Below are 23,639 nucleotides of genomic sequence, written 5' to 3' on the forward strand. Positions count from 1 at the left end.
ACTTCTCTCTTCATGGCAGTAGCGGTGCAAGAGCCAACAACCAGCAGGGCCTTTCTTCTGTTGTTAAGGAGTGAAACAGTGGTGTTAAGATATGGCATGCTGCTCTAGGTGGATGCTCTCCATGTGAAGCTTTATTTTTGGAAGAACCAGGGAAGCTCAGCATCAGATCCTGTGTAGATTCTGCAAGGTGGGGAAGCGGGTGGGACGGAATCTGAATGCTACTTGCCTTTAAAATTTAAAAGGAACAGCAAATTATATTTGCATAGTGTTCAACTTGAGTTCTTTATGAAAGGCTTACATTTAGTCATCTGCTTAGCACTCAGCCCTTACTCTGACTTTGCTCAAGTAGACTGTCGTGTAACAGGCACTGAACACACGTGCTCTTCTTTTCACTCAGCTGCTGTGCCCAGGCGAATCCCTGGATTGTAAGCTGCTCAGGGCAGGGTCTTGTCCTACACACACACACACACACACACACACACACACACAAACGCTTCACCGGATCGCTCAGTCGGTAGCGCACGAGAATCTAAATCCCAGGGCGAGCCTGGGTGAAAGATTCCTGCATTGCATGAGGTTGGACTAGATAACCTAAACATCTCCTTTTCCAGATGCTTCTCAACGCAGCCACATTGGGCAACGATCAAAGCGGCTGCTCCGCCCCTCAAACAGCAGCTGGTGGGGAGCAAAGGCGCTCCCCTTGAGAAGGACCGCGTTTACACGGAGACCGGCAGGAGCCGCACCCGCAAAGGCAGCGCGTCTCAGAAGCCCCGCAGCTGCGTCCTTCCCTCTCTACCCATCGGTCACGTGAGTGGGCGGGGCCCTGAAGCAGCTCCGGAGGCGAGCCTTCCTCCGTCATCCCCGTGCGACGAGGCGCGAGGGGCGGAGGGAGGGAGAGGCATGGCCCCCGCCGCGCCCGGGGCTGTTTGTTGTGGGCGGCTGTTATGGCCTCCGTCGCGGGAGAGGCCGGCTCCATCCCGCCCGAGGTCTCCGCCCCGCTAGGGGACTCCTCCGAGGAGGCAGCCGGAGAGGTCTTGAGAGGCGCCCTGCGCTCGCTGCCGGCGCTGGTGGGGCAGGTTAGTTTTGCGGGGAGGGAGCCAGCGCAGCAGCCGCGCTTGGCGGCGGAGTCGGAGGCAGGAGGGATGAGGTGCAGTTGCCGCCGCCGTTGCCGCCGTGGAAACGTCCTCGAAAAGGGGGGGCTTATCTAAAAGGGGGAAAATAAAAGGTCGGCCCCGACACCCAGCTCCGATCTCGCTGCACAAGTTTCCTGAAAGACGTGTATCTGCACGAGACAATCGTGTTAAAATAGTTTTTAAGGAGTCTCTCCAAGGAAAAGAGGCTTATGATTAAGCCTAGCATAGTGCTTCAGGGCTCCCTTCCCACGTTTTCTCCGTCACGCTTCGCGTATCTGAGCATCGAACCGAGCTTACCAAACCTAAGCTTGCTACTACTTGGAAGCAACAGCTATTGATTTCCGCAGGAACCTCTTGCCACCCTCGGTGATTGTTGTTGCTGACATGCATGCCCCACAGAAATCAATAGGATTACAAGGGACGTTTTAATCCTCACGTTTTTCCTAGTGGGGTGTTGCTTTCATATATTTCATTTAGCTTTTCCAGGCTCGTTTTTCTTTGATGCATTTGGTACATTGCGCTTCCCAACCCCCCACCACTCACGAGTGTGTAATGTAAATCTGCAAATTTGGGAACCTATTTTGTATATGGCTCTTCCTCTTCTTCCACTCTTTTTTTTATAATAACCTTCATTATTTTGACTTGTGTGACACTGGCACATGGGTGGCCGACACACATTTGTTCTGCAGTGATCAAATGTAAGTAGCTGAAGAACTGAGTTCAAATTGTGGTTTACATATTGTAAGGAAGGGGAGCAAAAATCCCATGTGAAACTCAGCATTCTGTAATTGCTTTTTTGCCACCTTTCTAAATGCTACATACACACATTTTACAGTCTGCCTTTCTAAAGGATAGAAATCTCTTTAAGGCTTGTGTTACAATGACTCTTAAAAATCCTCTGCTATTAACCTAGGTAAAATGTAACAAATACAGGCCTGTCAAAATCTTCTCTTGCATCCTTGAGCATTTACATGCATTTCAATTAAACAGAAGCACATATTGATTGAGGAGTAGATAAATGGTTTATTTCTATCTGCATTGATGGTAAGATGGCTGCTGGAGTGTAGTATCACTTCTAGTGTCCAAACTTTTTTTAAAAAAAAGTGAGTTGAAAGTGGGAGAGGATGAAGAGAGGAGCCATAATAATTCTTTACAATGAGGAAAGGATCTATTACAGAGACAGAGAATTAAAAGATTCAATAGCTATAGTTTCAAGAAGTGGTTTGATCAAAGAACTTTAAGGAGGAAATAGAAATTGATCAGAGTCAATAAACAGTGTCATGTTATGTCTTTTGTTAAACTACATGAAGTGGGTGGAAATTAGTTAGATGGAAACTAGTTGTCTGGCTTTTTGAAAGTGGCATTTTCTCCAATGGATAAAAAGGGTTAGATTTAGATCTGGGAAATACGGGCTCAAGTCTTCATTGCTGTTTTGGATTTATTTTGTAGCCTTGGTCATATATCATCATCAGTTCCCCTTCTCTTAAGATGGTATTACAAAAATATTTTTTCATTTGCAATGAAGATTGTAAACAATTTTCAACATCGGTAGTTTAATCCTAAACATATCTGCTCAGAAGTAAGTCTCATTGACATTGGTAGGTTTTAACTCAGCTTACAGCAGTCTTAAGTGTAGGGAAAGGCAATGTGGTGGATCCGTTGTTGCATCCCAAGCCCTGCTGCTTTGGCAGACAACTGGGGGACTGGTTTCTGTAATTTTTATTTATGCACAGTGAAGTCTGGGCTGGCACCGCTGAAGGGCCTGAGAATTAGTCCCTCAGGGAATATACAGAGCTTTGGATCCATCCCATCAAAAACTGCCCAGTAATACTGTGTTAGGGGCTTTCCTCTTTCTACTGCTGGTAGAAGCCAGTAGAGGGACATGTATGTGCCATCCTAACACATTGCCCATCCAGTCATCATAGGAACACTGGAAGATACCCTATACTAAGTCTGATCATTGGTCTTTCTAGCTCAATATTGTCTACATTGACTGACAGCAGCTCCCCAGGGTTTCGGACCTATCTGGAGCTTCCAGGAATTGAACCAGGGTCCTTCTGGGTGCAAAGCAGATGCTCTGCCACTGAATTATGGCCCTTCTCCATGCTTTTCAACATGGGGCGGAGGAGGGATAGGAGTTCACTTAAAGTGTCTATAGAATTTCAACCTAAAAGTGCTAAATAAAGTAATATCTGCGGGAGGAAACCAGTGTAAATAATTTGGTAAAAATCTTCCTCCCACTTTTTGTAGCCTCTGTTGAAATTAAAATTTTAAATGAAATATTTTCACATAGGGTACACGCACAAACACACACAGAGAATACTGAAGTGTATCATTATTTTAAAATAGAAAATAGCCACCATTACTACTGAGCTTATCCCCATATTTTGAGAACATCTTCTGAACTCCCAAGGGCATCCATGGGAGAAGCAGAACATATGAGAAAAGTTGCACAAGGCATGGGTGCAGGGAAAGTGAAAATGGGAGCATCAACTACTTCCACATCTTTTATTTTAAAAGCTAGTAATATTCAAATATATATAGGCCAAGGGCCTTCTGGCGGTTCCCTCACTGAGAGAAGTGAGGTTACAGGGAACCAGATAGAGGGCCTTCTTGGGAGTGGCGCCCGCCCTGTGGAATGCCCTCCCATCAGACATCTGAAGGCAGCCCTGTTTAGGGAAGTTTTTAATGTTTGAAGTTTTTTTCTGTTTTTAGTATTCTGTTGGGAGCCGCCCAGAGTGGCTGGGGAAACCCAGCCAGATGGGCAGGGTATAAATAATAAAATTATTATTATTATAATTATTATTATTATTCAGCCCAAAAATTATGACTACTTAAAATATGAGACTGAAACCATCAACACATGCAATATTATATCCAAGAATTTTGCACATCATACTTAAAATGACATTAGTAATTCCTGCTACCTATTGAGTGCACGCCATAGCAGGAAATTTCAATATATATATATGCTTCAGTCCTCTGAAGAACATATCTCTTTTATATGTAGAAAAAAGTGGCATGTTTCTCCCTGGGCTTGGAAATAATCTGTTAAATGGCTCCTGGTTTCCTACGCTGCTTTTGCCTGCCCCACTGTTGCTCTTAATATTGGAGAACCCTTCACCCCAAAGTGCTCAGAGTGTACTAAATATTTCAGTTGAGGGAAAACACTGGTGGAAACCACCAATAATGTGTCCCAAATTGTTAAACTCCTGGCCCAATTCCACCTCTGTATTTACATACAGCTTAAATGGGGCATGTCTGAAGTAAGAATATTGAAAAATCCTCAAAAGCAATGATGTTCAGGAACAGGGGGTTAAGTTTCTAGACTCAAAATGGCAGTAATTTTTAGCAGAAAAAATAAAACTACAGTAACTAATTGAAATCTATGCAGTTAACTGTCACATGTGCTCCCATTAGAATGTCACCTCAGAACATGATTGTTTTAAAACTTGAGTTGATTAACCTGCAGATTCCTCTGTCATTAGAAGTGAGAACGACAACTAACTTAGATAGTAATAGATTTATTCTCTATAAATTTTCCTGAGGACTAGGAACATAGTTCAGAAGCGGTATCCCACAGAGTAGCAGTTTCCAGGAAGCAGCAGCAGGAGATGACTTGTATTGAAGGCCTGCTTGTTTGCTTTCCATAAGCATCTTCTTGGTCAATGTGGGAAGCAGGCTGCCAGACTTGGGAGTAGACCATTGGCCTGATTCAGTCTGTTCTTGATGCTTTCGACTGATGTGAAATTCCCGTTTAACTCTTAGGCTGTTTGTGGTTGGAAGGGCTGTTGTGTTGAGGCCCTCTTGTGACATGATTTGTTTCACTTTTGAAGCTTAATATTGGAGAAGATGTGGTGAAAATTAACATCGACTGGAGCAAGCTTCAAAGTACATCACCCGCGTTGCTCTTTACTGCTCTGCAGCAGCATATATCAGGTTTACAGGTAAATTTTTTTTATTGGAACTTTAAAAACTCAGCTCTCTCTGAGTAATCCTTAAATGCAGAACCTCTGCTCAGCAGTTAGGGCTGCTCTGTCAGGAAATGGTGCATCTTGCTGTATTGTACACCTGAGGTTCCACTGTGCTTTCTAAAAGATTTAAACCTGTTACCTTAAAACAATTATCAGAAGGATTGTGGGAATAGCATTGCAAGCTACTGTGGATAAGTAGATTGCGCAAATGCAGTCCTGTTGATTTTTACACTTCCATTGTAAATGCAGTACATTTCCATCTGTGGTGGGTTATAATTAAGCAATAACACGGCAGGTGTGTCTCATGCTATGATAATGATTCCATGCGTTGGGTGAGTTCTGCGGTTCGTAGAGTGCTTTCAGTGGATCAAGAAGTGGCATTATCCCAGCATGATGCATCCTGGTGTGTGTGTCTGCAATTAACCATATTTCCAGCACAGATTTTTTTTTTCAAAGTAACTTCTTAGATATTTAATCTTTCATCTTGTCAAGTAACCAGTTGCTCTGTGTTATCCTATTCATTTGACATTTTAAAACCGTTATTAATGTGAAGTTGCACTATTTGCCTTGTTCCTTGTTTTTGGATGTCATTTTGGATTGCATGCTAGCACAGTTCATGTGGTGTCTGTGTGATGCCACAATGAGAATATATTCAACTGAGGTGTGGCCTGTCACAACATCTCCTTTGCAAGTTCTCTTGGGAATAAAACAGAATGATGTTGGTTCATTTCCTGTCTGTCTTTGTGGGGGCTTGTATAGCAGAAATTTCCAGATGATTGTGCCATCATTCTAAATAATGTATATATCAAAAGCTTTTAAAAAAGAAAAGAACTTGCAGGGCAGTGAGCACAACAAGTGCTCTCATGCAATTGTTTCTTAGTATAAGAACTAATAACCTTGTAAGTGGATGTTATTATTTTGTTACTGTTTTTTCAGACAATTTGAAAGTGCCAACCGAAGTATTTCTATTAATAGCATTGGTGTAAAATCCTAATTTTGTAGCTCCAAATAAGGAATAAACATTAAGCTCAATTAAATGGAAGTGTGGGAATTGCTGATGTTGTAAATCACTTCATAGTTTTTGATTGTTTGCATGATTTGCAAGTACTGTTTTTTGCTGGGTTGCTGTCTAGCCCTTTTATTGCAGGTTCTTTAAAAGTGTAACAGAAGAATGGATGAACTAACTTGTATTTGGGTTTATTTTGTTGTGTGACTTTGCATACAAAATGCAAAGGATATAAATAGGGCTTTTTTTTTGAATGATGAGAAAAATAAGGTGCATTTATTTTGCTTCTCTGGTTATTGGCTGTGTTGGGAGATGCATGAGCCTGGAGTACAATGTTTGTATTCTCCCATGCATTTTGGGTGGCTGTGTTTCAAGTGGAGATGCTGCCAGTGATGTAGTGTTAAAGCAAGAGCTTTAACAGAATGAAAGTCTTGGCTCTCATGTTAAGGAGGAAAAATACTTAAGCCTTAATGTTCTGGGTAAGCATTTGAATGGCATGTAAATTAAGTGGCATTGGTGCCGAAGGGTGCTGCTTTGATTTGGTACAAAACAGATGAGTAACAGGCAGATTTTCTCAGATAGTCTGGACCCTCCAGAGGTTGTTTTTTTCCCAAATACGCAGATTAGTGATCGAAAGGGCAGTGACACTTAGAGATGTTGTATTTTAATTCTAGTTTGATTGGATTATGTACACAAAGGTGATGGCATATGGCCTCTACAATTATTTTAAGAAGCTTGTTTTAGAGATTCCAGTTAAGAAGAAGTGTTCTGTCAGTTTGAATCCCATCTCTCTCTCTCTCTCTCCCTCTCTCTCTCCTTTCTTTTGCTTAGCCATTTATAGAAAAACTCCAGTCTTTGATTAAAGAAGAAAGCACTGTACCCGTTGATGATTCCAGTAAGACAGAAGGTGGAAAGTGTCAGACTAATTCAAATGTAATAGAAAAAGACTTGCAGATGGAAGTGACACATGCAGCTTTTGGTTCTGCAAGCCTGAAAGAGGCTCATGTTGATTTTGACCCAGAAGTAGTCCAAATAAAAGCTGGGAAAGCTGAAGTGAGTGAGTCTTGGGCCACTTTTTTTTCTTTTCTAAACTAGACCATTCTCCCCCTATTTTGAATGGAAATAATGAAATCTAAATATACGTTGTCCCTGTCACCTGCAGATTGAAAGACGAATATCAGCCTTCATTGAAAGGAAGCAAGCTGAGATCAATGAAAACAATGTCAGAGAATTTTGCAATGTTATCGATTGTAATCAAGGTAGCTATCCACTTGCGGTTTAATTTTCTTACCCTTTTAAGTGTGATCTCTTGCCCTATTATTTGAACAGCTCTTAAAAAAATTATTGAAAAAAGGGCAATGTTACATAGTTAACCATGTAAAAGGCATTGGTTAGACAAAACGTAAAGGGAGTCTTAGTTTGCAACACCCTGATTTGTACTCATTTATAATTCGGTCCCAGTGACTTCAATAAACTTATTTCCAGTGTAATCTAATTCTTATTTTTGGGTATTCTCAATAACTGTAGTGGCATACAAAAGGGTACATGATTTCTAGACTGCACCCTTAACTAAGAATATGGCTTTTGTAAAAATATTTTGGGGAAAGCTATATGGGGTATGAATAGAGTGCCCTTCCTTACTATAAATCAATCTGAGCAAGTCTGTGTTTACTGGGTTTTTTTTAACCTGTTCTCTTCTTAGTAATTGCATTTTAGTGAGAGTAACTGTGCACAGAAATGTATCACAGAAGTGTTTTAATAATGTGCACTAATAATCTTAAAATGTGAGGAGAAAAGTATGCTCTTAATGAAGCATAACTTCTGGATTTCATCATTTAGATGTACTGAAAAAGATAAGCATGGTTGTTAAGCTCCTTTAGCTTGTCATTGAGATTTCCATTTTATACATGGCCATCACTTGTCCAACACACCACATCCCTCAGAAACTACATTTCTCTCTTTCTGTACCAGTGACCAAGATCATACCACTGCCCAAGTCATCTTTCATCATCAGTGGCATTGCTTTCTGGGTATTAAAAGGACCAACTCTGAAGGTGAACATTTTTCCACCTGTGCTTTTAATTATTATTAAACTAGATGAGAAAAATGGAATACAGCAATCACACGAATTATGTCATGAATAAAATCAAAATCGAACAATAATACATATGTGTGATATGCCTGCAACACAAATTCCATAGTTTTATAAACAGAGCAAGATTCCTCAGTATCTTAAGAAGGGCAAATAACCATTTCAGTATTTTGATCATATTGTCCTTTCCAAAAGGTAACACATTCAACTGGTAAAGATGTTCTTTACACTTCTTAAACCTTATGAAATGTGTAAGCTTCACCACCAATAAGTGCTTGCCTTCCAGTGCAACCATATCCATGTATACTCAAAAGTTCAGTGGGCTTGCTTCCAGGAAAGCGTTTATACGATTGTAGCCTTAATCATTTTTCAGTAGATTTTTACTGTTCTCTGCTTGGAAACAATTTCATTTTTTTCAGTAATTAACACGTTAGTTACCACTTTTCTCTATTCGTATCTTATATAAAAAGTCTGACCCCAAATAAAACATTTTGGCAAAAACAAACCACCAATTATCAAAGTCATCAGCAGAACTGACAGCATCTCCAGTGCCTATCGTCTTGTATTAAATGCATCTGTCTCAATTTACCTTGTGCTGTATACCACCTGCACATGATTTTAAAGTGATTTTCCATTAAATTAGTTGATATAGAATACTTGATTTCTTGTGTAAATACATACTCACATGAATATTCTATAATATCACTCCTTAAATATTTCCCCAGTCTAGTCTAAATTTATGTTCAGTGGGAACTTATGTTTTGAGGAAATGATAATGTTCAGAAAATAAACCTTTGGTTTTTACCAGATTTTTTATATCTATATCTATAGTGTGTGTGTGTGTGTATAATTTCAAAACTTGTTTAATTTTAACCAAGTGTTTACTAATCCATTCTATTACAAAAGCATTTAACAGAAAACATTATATAATTCCTCACACACATGACTTTAGAAAGTATCCATCTTTAAAATAAGAATAAAAATAAATTATTTAAATGAGTGCCTTGCCCAAACAATTAAAGTAGCCATAAATTCACTCCATTTAAGAGTATCATTATAAAAACAAGTCTAATTGGAAAGCAAATCATCTTATCCTTATCCTAAATATTTAACACAGGAGTATTGCCAATATTTCTTTCTCTGTCTCTAAGCTGCACACTTGGAACATATAAGATTGTACCTTTCCTGTACGGAATTCCGACATATGTTCTGGATCTTTTAACATTGAAAGCTGGGCGCTTCTGGAAATTGGCATTTGTTAAGTGTTAATGGAGTTTTTACTTTTTAAAATATTAATAGAGCAGTATAGTTAATAACTGCTAAACATGAAGACCCTAAAATGTGGATATTATTATTGTCCCTAGAAAAAGTAATCTCAGTAATCTGTATATCTGTAATCTGGCCTACAGTAAGTAAAACCAAGTTTAAACATCAGCACTGAGTGTTCTGTGCTTTTAGGTTGAAATCCAATTTTAGTCATATTTGGGGCAGCTAGATTGAAATCAGTAACTTAAGTAAAGTCTATTGATTTCAGTGGGTCTACTCAGAATATGACATAATTGGATACTGCATCTTATTTAGGTATGCTAGCTGGCTCTGTTAAGCCTCTGGAGCGAAGTGTGGGCTTTTTAAATGACTGCACTAATGATCACTTATTAAAAACACCCTTAGAAAACAGTTGTGCAAGGACTGATGCAGTGTTCACACCTTACCCAGGATTCAAAAGTCATGTTAAGGGTAAGTACTATTTATCATTATCTGTCAGTGTATTTAATGAGGGATTTTGTCCTCTAAAACAACCCTTTAAAAAAAGAAGAACCAATACAATTAGTATAGGCAAAAGGGAACTTGGTCAGTTCCTCTAAGCTCTTGAACTAGACATTCACTTGATAACGGAAGATCTCTCTCTTTCTAAAATGAGACATCAATTGAGGCGATATACCTAGTCCAGTGCACGTTTATTCAGAAAAAAAAAGTTTCCAACTGAGTTGTGGGATTACAGCATCTGTTCATTTTCTAAGCCAATGAGAGACACTTTGTTCAGGTGCATTAGAAATGTTTGTCATTTTATATTAAATTTAGCTTTTCAGAAACAAGTGCTAGAAACTTGGGTTGGGGAGATGATTTTTTTATTACTGTTATTTAAAAAAATTATCCAGCTGTGATTTTAAGCACACCTATTAGGAAACAAATCCCATTGAACTCAGCAGGGCTTGTTTTGAAGTAAGTATGCTTGTGATCAGACTGTCAGCATTCTACAAAAGACTGTGGCTACTGTGGTAGAAAATGGCTTTTGGATGAAAGTTGCCTTGCATTATTATATCACTGATTCTCTAATTGCCTTTGTAGACTCGTCAAAAGCTTTATTCTTTAGGAAAGCTTTTGGACCATAAATGGTTGTTTCGCTTTTGAAGTGGTTTTAATTGCTATGATTAAATTATTTTTCATAGTTTTGTTCTCCGTCCTTCACCCCCTCCTGTTTTAGTGAGTTATTGCTCCTTTATTGCCATTTATTGTCCTTTTTTAAAAAAAACAACCCTAGGTTATTTAACTTGGTGGTGCTAAACACATTGGGCTTGTTGAGGAAAAGTGGGATATAAATGTTGTAAATAAAGAAACAAATCAATGGCTAGCTTTTTTTAAAAAAAATAAGATGGCAGTGTGAAAAGTTCAAGGAGTAGTTCTCTAGAATAGTTGTCTGGAGCAAAGGTGGGGAACTTGTTTGACTCCAATCTCCCATCACCCTCTGCCCCAGCCAGCATGCTCAACGATCAGGAATAACCATTGCCGTTAATCCAGCAATGTCCGGAGAATAAAATGATATTGCTCCCTCTTTCTCTCTTTGGTGGAGCGTTTATTGTGGGAGTCTGGAACTCCTGCTAATTGTATTCTTGTGCTTTTTTTGGGGGGGGGGCGTTGAAGAGCAGGTGAGTCATTTCTATTAAGCTGAGCACCACATAATCTTTAGTACTTAATAGTTGCTAATTTACCACATTGAAAGTAAGTTCTGCCATGCAATTTCTAATTGGAAGTGCTTTAGGTTAGTGTAGAATCACAGTACAGTAGTGCACATGACAAGAACAATGCAAAGCACATGGGATAGTCATATTTATTTTCCCCAGCATGAGGCATACAGACATCAGGAGTATTTGAGTCAGTAAGGAAGAGTAATTGAAGAATTCAGAAGTTAGGGGTCTTGTGCAGTTTAGTCACCACCAGAGTAGAATGCGGAACATTACAGTTTAAGTTAGGGACAAATGCAAATTGAGATTGGCTAGCATTATATTCTCTAAGGAAGCAGCCCTGGGAGTACTCCTATTAAACACAGCGGGGCTTACTTTTCTAGTGAAATTAATGAAAATGCACTGTCAAAAGTATTCTTGCAGATAATCCTTGCTTGTTCCTTCCATGTGTATAAAATATTCATCTTGTACTTCTTAAACCTAGTTTCTCGAGTTGTAAACACCTACGGCCCCCAGACTAGAAGTGACAGTGCTCATGGGTCCACTCATAAGGCGAACTCCCTTTCTCGTGATTGTGGGAATCAGGCTGTAGAAGAGAGACTGCAGAACATTGAAGCACATTTAAGGTTGCAAACAGGTTTGTAGAAAGCTTGTTATCTGTGCATGCAAATCATTTGTATTCGTGCCCTCAGTTGTGAGTCATTCAGTGGAGCAGAAACCATCAGAAGCATAAATTCAAAGTGTAACTATAGAGAAGGCTACACTTTTATCCCTGGTGTCCTATTTCCTACTTTTGAACTTCAAAATATGGGAGTGTCCTGGCTGAAGAATGATGGGGCAAGGATTAGAATTGTTCATGTAAAAGCACTATGCATTGCATTTCCTTCTCTCTTTTTGTCCCTCCCTCAAAAAAAAAAAAATCTGTAGGAATTAATTGTGCAGGTGTTCAGTCTAGTTGGATACACTACTCAGTGGCTGGTGGTCTTTGACATGTTTACATGTTGACCGCTGTCAGGCACCTTGCTGGGCAGCCTAGCATGTTCATTACTAGCCTCTTCCATATAAGGAATGGAAAGAAAAACTCACTAACTTCTTGTAAAGATCCAAGAGAGGAATTATACTCTGGGAGATATATATATAGTCTGCAAATCTAAATGTGTGCATTTTATTTTTCATGCCAGTCATGTTTCACTTCCAGTACAGTACATCCACAAAATTTTGAAGTAGAAGTGTAAGGACTCTGGCATATGGTTCTTCAGATGGAAAAATGTCACAACTCACAACAATAAGTGTAGTCAAGGTCCCTTTGCAGAAATCCTGATCAGTGGTTTCATTAACCTTGCTTTGATGGAGCATAATGGACAGAGTTATATTTTCAAAGAACAAGAAGTAAAATACAAGATGAGATTTATTTTTTAAAACAAAGCAAAATATTAAACCTATGTCTTTTTTGCAATTGCATTCAGAGCTCTGGATCACCACATGTATATAAGCAACGCACTTCCCAAACCCAATCTTGGAATCCTGCCTTGCTAGGATTCAGCAGGTCTTGGCACCAGAGTATTGCTATTTAATGTTGTATGTTTTCCCTCCTATGCACCCTTTGTTATGTTCACATCTTGATTGAGAGATTAATCTTAAAGACTATACTGAAGTTTTCTTTTCTTTTCTTTTGAATGCTTCTAGTCATGCTAGCTTTTCATATCTATCTATCATCCATCTATCTCCCATAATATAGGTGGACCAGTGCCAAAAGACATCTATCAAAGAATAAAAAAGCTGGAAGATAAGATTCTTGAATTGGAAGGAATGTCTCCCGAATATTTTCAATCTGTGGTAAGCCTAACTCTGTTGCACTTAATAAGGTGCACAAAGCAAAGTATGTGGGGGTTCTCTATAGTAAAAAGGGGGGAGTTACTTCAGTCTAGCCATTTTGTTCCAGGCACAGAGTTTTCTGCTGTACTTTCCCAGCTCCACAGTCTGTCTTGTTCATTTCTCTGGAAGGGACAACTCTTCATGATGCTCTCTACTGAGGACAGCTAGGCTACCAGCAGATACGATATGTTCTATGTACACACTGGAGAATTCATGAGGTGCTGTTTTGGGAAGATGGACTAGTTTTTTTAAACTGTACAGAGTATTTTCCTCTTACAAAGGTGAAAATGTTTTCTCAAGAGCTAATTTACTCATTCGGATTTAAACACACACATACACACACACACGTATTCCAGGACTTAGGATACAGAAAATTAGGGATGAAGCCTGACTACAGTCAGTTTGCTTGCTTTTTGCCAGCAGGTTTTCCAGTCTAAAAAAGCACACACACAGCTGCTAGGGTTGGTTAAAAACTCACTGGGCAACTGTTTGGGGAAGTAATGAATCCAGCACCCACTCGTACACAGCTGGTCAGCAGGATTTAATATCCGTGTGTGAAACCTCAGCAGTTGGATGAAAAAGGTGAGCCACATGTTGATAGTCCATCAATGCAGGTGGTTCCCCATCTTTTTGCACATAACGTGCTCCTAGCAGTATTGGAGTAAGCAAATTCTATATAGGAGAGGATTCAGGTGCTCACATTTCTCTTCAATAGAATCATAGAATAGAATCATAGAGTTGGAAGAGACCACAAGGGCCATCGAGTCCAACCCCCTGCCAAGCAGGAAACACCATCAGAGCACTCCTGACATATGGTTGTCAAGCCTCTGCTTAAAGACCTCCAAAGAAGGAGACTCCACCACACTCCTTGGCAGCAAATTCCACTGTCGAAAATGGAAGCCCTTTGTGAAGGATGGGCTCTAGGCCGCTGCCTCTTTCATTATGATGAGGAAAAGAATTCTTGTCCTTTCTTGTTTTTGTAATACAAAAGAAACATAGAAGAGAATCTGCTTTACTTATATTTGGACTTTTGGGTTGGTCTTTTTTTTCAGAATTTGTCTGGCAAGAGAAGGAAAACCCAACAAAACCAAGTGAGTGCTGCTAACCTGTGTGTTTCTTGCAATTAAAAATTCAGAGATTTATAACCTTTGGTATTCCTCTACTCTCAGCTTGCTTAAGCTAGAATAGACGCAGCAGAAACCCCTCCGCAACACGTGCTTTTTCTTTGTCTCTGTTAACTTAGCATATATTTTAGCACTGTTAAATATTTCATTGTTTCATAAGCTTAAAGATAGGATGGACTCATATGGCACAGTGGCCCCAGCCAAAAAAACCTTCTCCTATGATCATAGCTCCAGGCACCTTGGGGAGTGCTTAAATCTGCTTCTCAGTTCAGTCTGCTGGATTGCATGGGAAACAGTAACATCTCACATCTCTGGGGACTGACATCTCGCATAGTCCAGTCAATCCTCATGGAAATCAGAATCCAGTGTTCCCATAGGAGTATGGAGCTCCAAACATGGCATTCCACAAACATTTGAATCTGTCCTAATCCAGGATTTTATTTATTTATTTTTAAATCACAGCATCAGCCCTTCTAAGTTCTCTAGCAGCACAATCCTGTGCGTGTTCACTCAGTTCCCTTGTACACTGTGAAATTTACACCGAACTCCGAAGTAAATGTGCATAGGGTTACACTGGATCTCAATTCTCAAGATGAGAAATCATCTTGGTAGTTTATAGATAGCAAATTAAATTCACTGCGACTTTTTCCTCTCTCAGATTATTCTTATCCTAGCTAAAAAACATTAGGAGTTTTCATCATAATTACCACCATAGTCATAGGGGAAATTCAGATGTATAGTAAATCATGATTTATTAAGTCAGTGATAAGCATCCTACACACAGAGACTTCCCTTGCATGCCAATTTTGGTGCCTGTTTTATGGTTTATTTAACTCCAGTTTCCTATTACATCAGAAATGGAAAACTCTGGTCTAACTTTGGATTCCAGACTTCAATTTGAAAGCAGTCTTCATACTGTGATCTGTGGTCCAGCGTTAAACCACAGTTTAAGATTTTTTAGCATCCTCAGAAGCCATACCATATCTGATGTAAAGTGAAACAGGTTTATGTAACCTCGATGAAAGTGGTGAAATTGGCAAATACAACGAGAAGAGTGGGTTGAACATGAATAAGATGCTGATTTTCTGGATTCTATCATGAAAAGCAGCACGGGGTGATCCTGAAAAAGGCACTCAATCTCTTTTCATACACAACCGCCACAACCAGAGTGGTATATGCGAAAAAATGGAAAGAAAAGGAGATACCCACAAAATAAAAATGGCAAAATAAATTGAGAGAATACACAGAATTAGTAACTATGACTGCGAAATGAGTGGAAGTGTTTTGAAGAATATCTCAGAGGATATAATAGTCAGTTTAACCTACAAGTAGGAATGAACATGGGAACAACAGATCACATTAAATAAAGGAAGATTTGAGACGAAGATGGGTGAAATAATAGAATATGCAGCTGAGAAAAGACTGCCTAGAATGCCATGGGGAGATGGACTGGGAAGGATAAGAGATAATGGGGATAAGAGGGATAAGATTCATCATTATCTCTTATCTGAGGATAAGAGATAATGATGAATCTTGTATGGTGTATATATATGTTGTAAAAGTGCATAAACAAAAAGAAAAGCAGCACAGAGACTTTTTTTTATAAAAATGTGGGGGGGGGGACTAGAATGTTTCAAATGTTTGTGCAACAAATCCAAGATGTTAACCTCTTTTTTTCTGAATGACAGAACTATTCTTTGGCTGAACTTGATGAGAAGATCAATGCACTTAAGCAAACACTGCTGAGAAAAACAAATGAAGGGAGGCCCAAGGTTGTTGATCAGCTTCTTTGAGTACAGTGATGTGACTTCATCGTGCTTTCATGTGTACTTAACTCCAGACTGCCCAAGTACTGTTTATCTAGGCACTCTGTGGAAATGAAACATTACATATGAACCAGTCAAATTCTTATTGGAAACCTAGGTCAAGTGAACTTTTTTTCTTCAAAATGAAGAATGCTTTTAAACGTCGCATTGCAAATGTCTCTTCCCTTCTGATGGAAAGGAGGGTCTGTAGAAACGATGAAAAGAAAACCATACTTCTTGTATGTGATGCCTGTGAATCAGAATGCCTCTTTAAATATAGTTTTATCCAAAGACTATAGTGCGAAATGTGATTGTTCATATAATTCGTATAGCTTTGTGAAATAAAGAGTTATATGTAGAAAATGTAAGCCAGCTTGCTGTGGTCTGGATATCATTGGGAATTTCATGGTGCATTTAATGGGATGAGGGATTTCTTGATGTAGGAAGGTTAACTGACATCACTAGGTGATACTGTTATGAGTGATACTGTTCATTCATGAGTTAATACTGAATGCTTATAGAAGTGAAATCCTTAGGACTATTTCAAAAGAAGAAGAAAAGCAACTGTGTTACACTGAACTAACTCTTTCCACACGAGTTACCTTCACATAGGCTTTTTGAATTCTGTGTGATGCCTGTCTTGTCTTGACATCATAGACTCATAAGAGTTACTAGTGACCTAAAAGATCATCTCATCCAACCCTCTTTTAGAATGGGAAATCCACTACTGCAGCATCCCTGATTGGTTGCCATCCAGCCTCTGCTTTAAGACTTCTAAAGAGAAGAATGGAAACATTTTTCAAAAGTGTCATGATCAATACTACTGCTGTGGTAATGAGCACTAACAGCAAGTGTGTTGTAGTAGGGAAAGTGTTGGTTGTTGTGGACTAGGCAAATCTTGGTTAAAGGCCTGTCTTAGCCACAAAGCTCAGTGTGGTGCTCTTGAATAGGGTTGTCATACGTCCAGAATTACCCAGACATATCTGGAATACTGCAGTCAGAAATAGTGTCTGGGTGGAAATCACAAAAAAATGTCTGGGGAAATCTGGATGTATGGCAACCCATGTTGACAGTGCCATTTTTGGCAATTTCCCCTCATAATAGCTCAAAAGCTTCATATATTTTTTGTGAATTTGCCAGAAAATCTGAACAGCTTTTTCTGTCTGGATTTTCACTGTTTGACAAGCCTACTCATGAACAATTCTCTAGTCTCTCATCTAATTGAGCTGATGGGTTTATTGGAGGAATACAACTACTTCATCATTACAAACTTTTATTATCTGCCTTTTAAGGTTAAATGTTACATGGCCAATAGAACTTCCAAGAAAATGGGATAGTAATTCATCACGGAATCACTCTTCACTGCAGAATTTACACAGAAGTAGACCTACAGTCTAGTTCTCCTAATTTGTCACCTGCACATTGGTAAACAACATCCCCACATTTATACCACATACCTACTTGCAGATGCCTATTTATTTAGTTATCATTCTGTAACAAAAATATCTTAAGAAACCCAACTGAATTCTACAAATAGGGTGCTTTTTAACCCCAGGCAATGTTAATATTGGGGGTAGGGCATTTTTTAAAAGCAAAAATCAAACAAGGGAGGTAGATACCTTCTGATAGAATACATATGGTTTTGTTTTAGAATATTTTAACACCCCAGACACAGGCAAGTTGGTTTGGGCTAGAAAAATACCACACCTGTATATGTCAGTTTCATACTACCCCATGTCAATTTCACTACATTAGAAGTTGGAGGGCGTAGGAAAATACTCAATAAAACTGGCTGTGTCGAATTGAAAGAGGCTAAATTTAGGCATAGGGACTAAGTACTGTACAACTTTACCTGGCATTTTCTAAAGGTAACAAAGTAACCAAACATTTACAGACAATACAAAGACATTTGGAAACAATCATAATTTATTTGTATGCCACCTTTCCATAGTTAAAGTTACAAACTGCAAAGGTAGTCCTAAACAATAAATTGAACACATCAAAAAGTACACAACCATAATTGAACTATTTCCACATAAAGCATTGTAAGAACTTCAAACATTACATAGCTAAACTGTGAGATTTGTTTCCACAAGATCTAGTGATGGCCATCAGCTTAGGCATGAGACAGAGCGTCTTCTCAGTGCTTCTCCCAGACTCCAGAGCCTGGGGAAGATAGTCTGGCTCCTTCCTTGCTTTCCTTCCTATAGGATTTTGTAAACTTAGTGCTTCAAATGAGCAGGCTGGTGGTGTTCTGTTTTTATTGTAATTATTATGTTTTATACATATTTTATATGTATACATAGTTTTCATTCTATCAGTATTTCATTCCCCCCCCCCATGATTGTTTCTATGTTTTTAGCAATTCTGGTTTTTTTCTGTAATAATGAATTGGGGGGAGGGAATCAATGGAAGGTAAGGCTATCGTATTCAGCAGTGGCAGAATCTGGGGCAGCAGCATGCTATAGAACAGCAACAGGAAAGGGCTACTACTATAACATCCTCTTTCTGTAAAAAGAGACCTTGTTGCCACTATTCAGCAGGCCCTTGTAACCTCTCAGTTTGACTGCTGTAATAATACACAGGGCTGCCTGTGAAACTGCAGTAGATCAAAGGTGCTGAAGTCAGAATGAAAGATGGATGTCAACTTCCAAGAGCCAATACTGATTAGCAGTTTGTTTCCAGGCTAATTTAAAGACCCTGCTTTTCATCCTTAAACTCTGATCTGAATCTGGTGCACTTGTGAATGGTATGGGCATGTGAATGTGTGTGTGTGTGTGCGCGCACACACACACTTCACTTTGGGATTGGGCCCTAGCCATTGCTGGTATGTAGACCCATCATGCATCTCAGATGCAGAGAGTACCTTTCCCCACATGTACCACACCAACCACGGAGATTCTGTCGCTCCTCTCTGCTGCAAAGTGCTACCTTTGGAGGCTAGATTGCATTCAGCAATTTTTATTCTTGTCTATTTATAAAAATATTCACATACCACTATATTGTAAAAAGTTGTTTACAATAACACATGAAGCATACGCTGTTGCTATGCAATGTTTATGGAACCATTACAGCTTGAGATTTGCCTCATTCAAGAGCTTAGCCCACTTAGTGCTATTAGGACTAAGGGGGCTTTTAACTTCCAAGTTTGACAGAGATTAGTTTAGTTTGTATTATTTTTCCTATTGTCAAGGTGATGCTGTTGGTTGCAGCCTTTCTCAACCTCGGGTCCCCAGATGTTTTTAGCCTACAACTCCCATCATCCCTGACCACTGGTCCTATGAGCTAGGGATCATGGGAGTTGTAGGCAAAAAACATCGGGGGACCCAAGATTGAGAAAGGCTAGTGCATCTTTTCTTGGATTTTAAAAATACAGTTTAATGTTGCTTGCTGCTTTGGGAATTTGAGTCGCAAAGCAGATTTATAAGCTCTTAAATAAATACAGAACAGAGAAATAAAAAGGCATAAAAACAATGATGATCAGAAATTGATAGAAAATAACTGTACTGCAAGCAAGGCCAGGTCTTTGTAATGATTCAGACAGTGTATAAGATGATACAGCAAAATCCCTGATAACTTAATGGGAAGCTGATTAGATTAACCTGTTTTATAAATTAACTTATTCATGAGTGTATAAATTCAAGCAACATATATCACACCTGACAACCATTACTATAGTAAAGCCACAAAGTGTTTTGCACCTAGAATGGTATAATCTAATCAGACCTGCAGACTTCTTCCACCCCCATTTTCAGACTATTCAACACTACAGACTCTGATACTTTTTCTGATAGTACCTATAAACAGGTCTCTTCCTAGAAGCATCTCTCTGAACTAGAGTGAATTAAAAAAGTTATTCACTCTGGACACAAGAGCATCCTCTGTTTGAATCTGCACAAGTGAGTCAGTGCTTGTAGGGAAAAAAGGGGGGGGAGGAAGGGAGAGAAAAGGATAATTACTTATTCCCTCTTCAAGTGGGAATAACGCTTTGATGCCTGAAAAAGGAAGGGGTAGTTCTGATCTCTGAAAGAGAATAGCAAGAACGCAGTAGAATTTCACATCTTGAACTACAAGACTACAGAACATTTCACAGACAAGTCAGGTGTTTCTGATGTACGGTAGTTACCTGGTACAGACAGTTTAAAAGACCATTCATTCCCTGTTCCTGTTCGGTCATGATGCCACTATTTACAATAGCTCTGCTTCATGTTAACATAACTCTGTAATATTGCACAACCACCTAAAATTAACAGATACTTTGTAAAAGCCATTCCATGAAAACCACCCTTTTCCTGCCTGAAAAAGTAAACTCGACTCGATGCTATACCCAGATACAGGCCATGTAACACATTAGTTGGTCGTCTATTATTGTCTGATTCTGGAATGTCTGCTTTTGCTGCAAGTTCTTCTGCGAAAGGAGCGATTCATCTCTAGGAGGCTAATTTCTTATAGCCAAGTGTAGGATTTTAATAAACAAACCAAAAAGTGAAGTGCCTTTTTGAACAGCCCTCACATCAGCAGGAAATATGAGTGGTTCGGGAAGCTTGAACTGTTCACTATTCTCTCCAACATTGTTTAGAACAGTAATAGATTTTTTTTGTTTTACCCTTAATAAATCATAAGTGATCTCTTTGTTTGGTTTTAATTATGGAATTGCGCTACCACTGAGGAGTTTTCACTCTTAAACACTAAGCAAATAATCTGGCATAAAAACTAAAGAGGAAAGCAGGTTGGCAATAATTTTGAAAGAGAGTTTTTTAAGAAGCACTTGCAAATTATCAACTTGTGCCTGATGGTCAGGCAGACCGACAGCTGTGCAGGCAGACCACATCCTAGAACATGAAAAGTGCTGGACAGCACTAAAACAGAATTCTGGCAAAGGAGCTAAGATGCCATCATTTGCTGCCATGGTAGCTTGCTGGGGGAGATCTGATCTTTGCTGTGCTATTGCTGGCCAGAAGATGGTGATGTTACCAACTCCAAAGGAATCGGTCAATGAAAAAGAACCAATAGGGTTGTACTATTTAACCAGCTGACTCTGGTTTCGTGCCCCAACCTGCTCAACTTTCAGCTGGGTTGCTAGATGGTAACTTCAGGCGTGGAATTTTCATGAAAAAGATTCCATACCAGCTCAAGTATCCACACAGCCTTTGCCCCAGGAATAAACTCCCTGTCTTTTATGAAGACTCTTCTTCAGTAGTTATGATAAGAAGACATGTAGTGGACACCATTAAACTTACTGTGTAGCCAGAGTCGACCTACCCATGAGGCAGGGTGAAGTGTGTGTGGCTTTACAGCTCATCTTCTCCAGCCCTGCCCACAGAAGCTAAGTAGTTTTCCTTTATCCAGTCAGTGGATCAAAGTAGTTGGTTTTGAAAGTGTCATTGTGAGCGCTGCTTGAATAGAGTGGATGTCAACATGACAAGACGACTTGATGCGACATTTTACCTGCTTTTAGATGATGCATGTAAAGAAGGTAATATAATGGTCTGATTCAGTATAAGGCAGCTGATAAGGTCTTCTCGGTATTGGTGCCCGCCCTGTGGAACACCCTCCCATCAGATGTCAAGGAAATAAACAACTATCTGACCTTCAGAAGACATCAGAAGGCAGCCCAGTGTGGTGTAGTGGTTAAGAGCAGTAGACTCGTAATCTGGGGAACCGGGTTCGCGTCTCTGCTCCTCCACATGCAGCTGCTGGGTGACCTTGGGCCAGTCACACTTCTCTGAAGTCTCTCAGCCCACTCACCTCACAGAGTGTTTGTTGTGGGGGAGGAAGGGAAAGGAGAATGTTAGCCGCTTTGAGACTCCTTGATAAAGGAGGATATCGAATCCAAACTCTTCTTCTTCTCTTCTTAATGTTTGATGTTTTACTGTGCTTTTAATATTCGGTTGGGAGCTGCCCATAGTGACTAGGGGAAACACAGCAAGATGGGCGGGGTATAAATAATAATAATAATAATTATTATTATTATTATTATTATTATTATTATTATTATTATTATTACAATATCTGATTGGCCAACATAAGAACTGGATGCTGGACCAGTTGGGCTGATCCAATGGTGCTCATGTTCTTATGTCATTTTGTTATTTGAGGAGCCAATGAACGCTACACTGTTGAACCTGATCCCTTGCATTGCAGGTCATTTCCAGAAACAGTATTGCAACTGGGAAATAAAATTCACCTTCATGCTTCATAAAGGCAAAATTACCCTTTTCTAGCGAGAGCTGGCCCAAGAGTCGTTAGCAAAACTACTTGTTTGCAGAAAGAAAAGAAAAGAAGTCTTTTATCTCTCTCCAGTGCAACAACTAAGCAGAATATTTGAATGTCACTTCTCAATACGGTTTTCAGCGCTGCCCGAGTTTTAATCCCCAGATAGATAGATGTGGGTTTGGCATAAAATAATTAGCAAGGGAAAAAGAGCCAGAGTTAGGTAATCACCTTTGTAAATCTTCAAATGAAACAGCGCTTTGTCATGAACAAAACACTTAGAGCTACAATGAAGAGAACAGGCTTTGTTTAAAACCTATTATTTAGAAATCATCTAATTTTTAAAGGTTAATTAGTGTAATTTACCCATCTCGGATTATTGAAAAGGTCTGTATGTGAACAACAAACATCAGCATTCAGTCCGTTTCGCATCCCCCTCCCCCGCTGATTCATCCACATCTGTTTTGCTTTTTATGATCACCTAATTGAGGCACGGATTTCTGTCCAATACAGATGGTCTACTGTTGATAACTATTTGCATGCCGTTTATACTATTATTGTACTGATTTTTATTCATTGCCAAACCGCGAGGAACATAACAATGGGACGAACAATTCATTTGGCTGGGAGATTAAAATAGATTTGTGCAGAAAATTCACAATGAAGACAAGCAAATTATTTATCAATATATTTGCCTACCAATTGTTCTTCTTCTTTACAGTCTATTTACCCCGTTCCACAATGTGCCCCTGTTATTTGGGAATCTTCAACTAGCAGCCAGGCTAAATCAGCTGCTACAAACTCATTTCTGTTGAAAATGAGAATTATACCCTTCTCTGCGCATGTAGGCAACAATGGGCGAGATCTGGGCTCTGCTGAGGTCAAGTGCTTTGTCATTCATTTCAGGATTTCACCGTGACTCCAGAGCTCAGATGACTTGGAATCAGGCCTTCCTGTCGCCTACAACTGTTTGTGATGCCCCTGTTATCCCAGAAAACTACAGAGGAGGCTGTGATTTCACCACACACACCCTGGTCTCCATTCAGGGCCTTTTGATCCCCCCTCTCTGAGTCTGAATCTCTGCACCATGCTCCTCTTTGACAATCTGCCTGGCTGAGGGAGGCAGTCTGGTCTCCAGATCTGCATTGCTTTGTTTTCTCAGGCTGTCTATTCCTCATCTGTCTGTGTTCAGTGCTTGAAGGAAGGAAGGAGAGGCATGGAGCAGAGAAGGCTCATCACCTTATCTTTTGTCAATGCCCCCAACCTGTAATTATTATTATTTTTTTGATAAGCTGCTGTGGGAAATGATTTAAGATTGGGAGGAATTCTGAGTGGGTCTTGTGGGTTTCATTCAGGCCTTTTCCCAGCATGGTTCAAGCACCGTTTGAACCCAGCGTTAAGAATGATCATAAGGATCAGCTGCACAGCCAATGGGCATGATCCAGTGTATTTAC

At 39.6% G+C, this 23,639-nt stretch overlaps 1 protein-coding gene and 1 long non-coding RNA gene across 4 annotated transcripts in view; one reads left to right on the plus strand and one right to left on the minus strand.

The window, feature by feature from the left end:
• LOC308596168 overlaps positions 1–23,639 on the minus strand; it is a 435,220-nt gene that overhangs the window by 399,654 nt on the left and 11,927 nt on the right. The window lies entirely within an intron of this gene.
• MBIP (MAP3K12 binding inhibitory protein 1) lies at positions 870–16,340 on the plus strand. 2 transcript variants are annotated; one of them, XM_081213891.1, is made up of 9 exons: positions 871–1,076; positions 4,970–5,080; positions 6,945–7,166; positions 7,276–7,372; positions 9,877–9,942; positions 11,653–11,805; positions 12,907–13,004; positions 14,096–14,134; positions 15,856–16,340. In XM_081213891.1, the coding sequence occupies exons 1-9, from the start codon at positions 945–947 to the stop codon at positions 15,958–15,960; spliced, it is 1,023 nt and encodes a 340-aa protein (XP_081070017.1). In that variant the 5' UTR covers positions 871–944; the 3' UTR covers positions 15,961–16,340. The 2 variants fall into 2 exon arrangements, with proteins under 2 accessions (XP_081070018.1, XP_081070017.1); XM_081213892.1 differs by lacking the exon at positions 4,970–5,080 and having other exon boundaries at positions 870–1,076.

This window comes from Podarcis bocagei (assembly GCF_964188305.1).
Source record: "Podarcis bocagei genome assembly, chromosome: 1".
In the NCBI taxonomy this organism is placed as follows: domain Eukaryota; kingdom Metazoa; phylum Chordata; class Lepidosauria; order Squamata; family Lacertidae; genus Podarcis; species Podarcis bocagei.